Source organism: Mytilus edulis, chromosome 12, assembly GCF_963676685.1.
Source record: "Mytilus edulis chromosome 12, xbMytEdul2.2, whole genome shotgun sequence".
NCBI lineage: Eukaryota > Metazoa > Mollusca > Bivalvia > Mytilida > Mytilidae > Mytilus > Mytilus edulis.
In genome coordinates this window covers 25,925,396-25,931,470 of record NC_092355.1, presented here as the reverse complement: position 1 = coordinate 25,931,470, position 6,075 = coordinate 25,925,396, and the positions used below count along the sequence as shown (strand labels likewise).

Below are 6,075 nucleotides of genomic sequence, written 5' to 3'. Positions count from 1 at the left end.
TGACTTTATAACTATTAGGATATGATATAAGCGTCATTGATGAGTCTTATGTAGACGACACGCACGTCTGGCTTACTTAATTATAATTCTAGTACCTTGATTACTTATTATATGAAAAACTTTTAAATATTTCAGTCTGAAATTTTTAATTTATATGTATATATTAACATTTTTAACGGTGCATACTTTTCTAATAGAAGTTTTTAATTGACTCTCTATGTGGCATACATTTGAAATGGATAATAGTCATGGATATTGTGACCGTTTAATATCAGAAAAAATTAAAATCCGTTTGGATATGCTCCTCATTAGCAGGAGGAAGATACAGAAAAGAAGAAGCAGAAACCACAATGGACAACAGCCTGATAAGATGTAAAAGGGTGACAAAAGAAGATTATGAGAAAGTGATGGCTATCATACCTCCCTCTGATATCTATAATGGCGGTGATTATCTACCCGACTATTTCCATATGCTAATTGATATGCCAAACAACGAGATGTATGCTGCTGTAATTGGAGATAAATTTGTATGATTATATTTTAATTTAAGTTTCGGGAAAACTAGTGTTTATTCCTCTACTTCTTTTTGGAAACAATTATCAAAAAACTACATAACATCTTAAGACTGAGTATCAATAATGACTTCAAAAACGAGGTTGTCTATAGTGCATCGGAAGTACAAGGAGATGCTGAGACAAACTCATTAAACACATGCAATCTACATATCTCTGGTAGCTTCCACTGGTTTGTAAAGTCCTGACAAATTGGTGTAATTTAAGAAATGAAGGATTTTAACACACATAGAAAGTAAATTCACCAAAATACTGAAATAAAATGAAAAAAAACCCGGAAAGTCCCTTATCAAATGAATCAAATTCAATTCTATTTTCAACGACGTGTAAACAAAACAGACATAATAGGTAGATGAGGTTTATTGTTTGACAATTCAATGTTGGTAAACTCTTCAAACAAATAATTACATTAGATGTATGTTTCATTACAATGCATTATAATACATTATTCTGATTGGCTAAAAAAAATGTAACTAGCAATTTCGTGATATTCCTTAATCAATTGCATTACACAATGCAACTTTTCATTCATGATGACACGAGGTCCAACAATAAAGTGCACATGTAAATGAAAAAAAAAAACTTAATAAAAGGCGTGTTTTCCTGATCCTATAGCATGTATAGGTAAAAATGTAATTAAAAGTATTGAATGCTTTTTTTGTAACTTTATAGGGTTGTAAAAGCGTTGACCGTGCGCACATTTTTAGTATGAAGCGCTTCCGCGCTTCATACAAAATGTACTTCGGTCAACACTTTTACACCCCAATAAATTTACAAAAAAGAGCATTCAATTCTTAATTAAAAAAAAAAACAGATAAAAGAAAGTGATGTATGCATTATCGTTGTTTACCTATATTCCCTATTGTCTCATCTCATTACTGATGACCTTTGTGTTGGATAGCAGTGTCTAAGAATACAAATTTTCTTATCCTGATAAAAACCGAATATTTCAGTTTATACATTTTGTCAATTTCTTAAAGCAGGATATGTTTAACATGTTTAACGAATCTTAATAGGAGTTACTTTACGGGTGAGGAACAGAAACTGCTGAATCATCGATAATGGACGAATTCATTACTGTTTGGGGTCGTGTGGCTTATATTTTGTTTGTACTGAATGGTTGACTTTTTCTTAAACTGATATATTGTTGATTGGGCTTATTAGGTATTTTTGACAATTGTTTATTTTTGAAATAGATACGAACAAGGCAATTTAGGAGCCTGAAATATAGTGTTGATCATATTTTAAAAATGATGTTTCATACTCCACTCTAGGTAGGATTTACTTTAAAGACAACTATAGATAATGGTAGAAATGTAGTTACTAGGGCAGTGAGAGTTTCCAAGAAATATGCTGGTAAAGGAATCGCTGGTATAATGTCTGAATGGATGGATATAGGAGGACCTCTTTACCGACCGGAAGTAATTTGGCATAAATTTACTGCAAATAGAACCCATTCACCATTACTTCAACTGACTGACAGAGGAATCCACATGAAAACATCAGAACAAGTAAGTTTATCAAGTTTTCTACCTCCAATCTTACAAAATGGGATAGGTAGGGAAATCATTTTGCGTATTATATTTAATGTATGTTGTCGGAAAATATAAAATTAATGAACTTTAAAAACAGGACGAAAAGCGATGCTCTGCCGAGATTTTTTACTGTTTCGTAGCGAGTACAAACACATTTTTTATTTTCCGACTATGCACATATATTGTTTTTATCCTGAAATTAATCCCAACACTTGAAACCTCAGTGTATCAAAGTCAAAATCATTGTCTATAATTTCTCAAGAATTCGACATAGTTGAAACGCGGACCGAGAAGAGGACACCAAAATGAACTGGTCAAGAAACAGAAATATTCATTTTACCGCTTGCTCAACGTGAATTATTTCGATTCTAATAGGACAAATACAGTATTTTTATATGTTGAAGCGTACGAAAATACCGTAAAAATGTTTGGCTATTCCCGTTTCCTCCTCGAGGAGTCTGTACATTACATTTCAAATTTGATAAGTTTAAAAACTACGAGCAGGGAAAATATATGTTGTTTTATACAAATATATAATAAAAGTTAAAGTTATCTGCTTAGATGTATATATTTTAAAGGATAACGATGTAAATAACGTTAATATAAACAGTAAGTTCGTGCGCATGTGTCAAACATATTTTGTGCTCATTAGAACACGGCTTTGTTTACAAAGCGTAATACGGACGTCATATTAGAATGTGGGGTAACAGGAGATATTATGTGTACTAGTACAAATAAACCAAAAATATATTGTATTCCTGTTATTTGTACAATATTTGGCTTATAATTCAGGATAAATTAGTCTTATTTCGTAGATTACTTTCCGAGAAAAGGGGTCAGAATTGTATTGGCATAGTGATACTATAATAGTCAACCAACGAAAGATGGCGTATGTACAATTTACGATGAGGTGATATTAACTTCACCAATTGAAACCCTTGGTCACATTCGGAAAAGATCGGATGTGGTTGTAGTCACGACATAAGGAACATATCCGACATCATCTTTGAAACGGATATTCTATAACGGTAAAAAGTAAAATCACAAAAACTGAACTCTGAGGATAAAGGTTTTGAATGTTACACGTAGACCTGGTTTATCATGTTTTTTTTTATGATTTACTCCTTAAAAATGAAAGTTACCCATAAGTTATCAGGATTGACTATTCGATTTTTTCTGTAGTTAAAAGATGATGTAGCGTCTTCTGCTTAAGGTAGTTTGATAGGATCGTCTTTCGATTGATCAATGATATTTTCTATAAAGTTGCATTGCTGTCAGTACGTATCAGTTTGACGACTTATATCAGTCTCTGTCTCCTGGGGCATAGTTTAAAGACTTTTAATTGGCTACCTTTTATTAGTTTAAAGAGTTCTGCTTAAGTTACTTTGATATGAATCTATATTAATTAGTATTCCACCTATAGCATGGTCCCATGAATTTGAATTAACAAGCAATGTTCGATGTTTTCTGTTATAAGTTATCTGCAGAAGTCAGTTCAGCTACTTACAATAGCCAAAAATATTTCCTACACTACTGTGTGTAGATATCATGTTTTCGACAATATCCAGGCCCTGTCAACTGGCTCAGCGATTGAACTAATAAACAATGCTGCTGTAAATCTTTTTTTTTAATTGTATACTGCTGGCGAGATATAGTTCACCAGTGATGCCCGTTTTATTTGATTACTTTTCGCTTTACGAACTAGTAATGGTAATAACTTATCAGTCGGCAACCCGGTTGAAATAGAACAAAAGAATCGAAGCTCTTTGTTAGAGAAGGCAATAAATGTTTACCATAGTGACACAAATTTTAAAAATTAATAGAAACAAACAAAATTACAATTTTCTTCTCAATTACGAAGTGTTTTATTTTAAAAACACCAATAAGTTTTCAATTTATCTAGTACATAGTTAAGCAGAACAATTAGATATCAAGTCGACGACATGGGTATCTTTCAAATTGGATGTACAAAGATAACCTCCGATTTTTTGTTTTAAATTACCACGGACGGAAAACATATCAATCTATTAGTTAAGTACTTTTCGTGTCTGCCCTTCTATTATGTGACTCAAGAAAAAATTCCAAAAACTGGGTAACAATTATATCGAAAAGAGAAAATCGAGTGCACCTTTTTATGTTAGGGCGTGTTTGAGTTGAATATTTTGTCTTGATATCGTACAAAGCAAGAATATTTCATACATTGTCTCGCTTCAGATTCTATCATTTTTATATATCAAAGCTACAGGTTGACTTTATAAATTAAAAAATCATAGTACTAAAAGATGAAATATATGGGTCAAGTGAAATACCTATCTAATGAATCACAACAACAGAGAAGGTGTGTTCAAATAGCAATTTTTTTTCTGAAAGTACTTGACGACAGTCTTTCATGAAAATGCATATCTTTGAAAAATTATAATTCTTTGTATGTGATAACTAGAGTTTATAGTCTTCAACCACTGAAAACATATAGTCTATATAACTTTCACGAAATAATTAATTAGAATTTTTTTAAATGTTTATGAATTTTCGAAAATTCCACCTGACAACTGATCAAAAAATAGCTTTAAGTTGAATCAATGCAGACAAGATCATTAACTGATGCTCATCAGCTAGTTGATACATTTGTCTTTTAAATACAACTGACATATACAAATCGTAATGGTGCAATGGGGATAAATTTATCGGTTTCCAAGAGCAAAATTGGTAGCGCGTCATCCCTACAATGGCTTCCATTCCTAAGATTGTGAAATTGAACTGGCGTAATGGGGAGATAATTTTGACGAAGTAGAATCATGACTGTTATATGCTAAAAATTAATAAAAAACATGTATTCTTTTCAACAGGATTTTGTATTTTACGACACGGATAAAACAACCCTACAGATAAAGTACAATGTCATAAAGAAGAAAAATCAATCTTTAAAAGCTGAATATATTGATGTCAATATGCTAGGTCAAGTGCTGGCATCGACTGACCATAAGCAGTACTTGTTCCCCGAGGATGAAATAGTTGCTGACTACGTACCATACATGGCTATTACATCTAATGCTCCACTGATCGTTTCAAAACGAACTGCAGTTGTCGTGTCTGACTTTGATTGTCCACAAAGAACTATTCTCTCAATAAGTAACTTCTATCAAGCACCAATCGGAATGATTTTTGTCTTCAACGTTTATGGCTGTTTGTCTGATAATATCAAAGAGCACCTCATTTTTCACTTTGCTAAGTTTCTTTGTCGGTCAATGAGTGAATATATAGTACTTCGTGGAATATCAAGCAAAGGAACTCATTGGACGTTTTTGGATAACGCCGTCGCAGAATTTGGATTTAACAGAACAGCATCTTATGGAAAAGGCGTAGTTAGTGCCAGAAGAAAAATAATAAACAAACTGTAATAACAATAAGATAATCGAATACAGCTGTTTATGTAGTTTATGGGCAGCAGTATTACGTCATAATATAACGCTACATTCGTATGTTTTCTGTAGCAAATAACCTGATTCTGCTTTCCAATCAGTTGGGCAGAGGGAAATTCTTCGATAAATGTATTTATATTTTAATAATATAAAATTACACAACATATGGGAAATTCATTTTGATATGTTTATACGGATTTGTACAACTGATGTCTGAAAACGTCGTTGTGTTACTATCTCGCTGATAATAAATGACGTTCATGTAAGACTTGTTTTACGATCCAATTTAAAAAACTAAAACCTTAAATATCACATGATGGAGACACCATAGAAAGCTTTTTACATAAATTAAAAAACAATCGAGAAAAATCTATGTAGGTTTGAATATACAATAAATGATATTTCTAAAAATGTTACATCGAAGACGAGTACAGACATTTGGTTGTTATTTGTCAATGTAACCACGACAAATTTGAAAAATTATGAGATCAGTTTGACCAGTGACTTATACGAACAAATATTTATTTTATAACACAAATTGTTCCACAC

General features: G+C 32.0%; 1 protein-coding gene across 1 annotated transcript; it reads left to right on the top strand.

Moving 5' to 3' along the window:
• Positions 1 to 350: 350 nt before the first annotated feature.
• LOC139497538 (histidine N-acetyltransferase-like) lies at positions 351 to 5,776 on the top strand. The gene is made up of 3 exons (XM_071285766.1): positions 351 to 527; positions 1,847 to 2,083; positions 4,954 to 5,776. The coding sequence occupies exons 1-3, from the start codon at positions 351 to 353 to the stop codon at positions 5,503 to 5,505; spliced, it is 966 nt and encodes a 321-aa protein (XP_071141867.1). The 3' UTR covers positions 5,506 to 5,776.
• Positions 5,777 to 6,075: the final 299 nt, after the last annotated feature.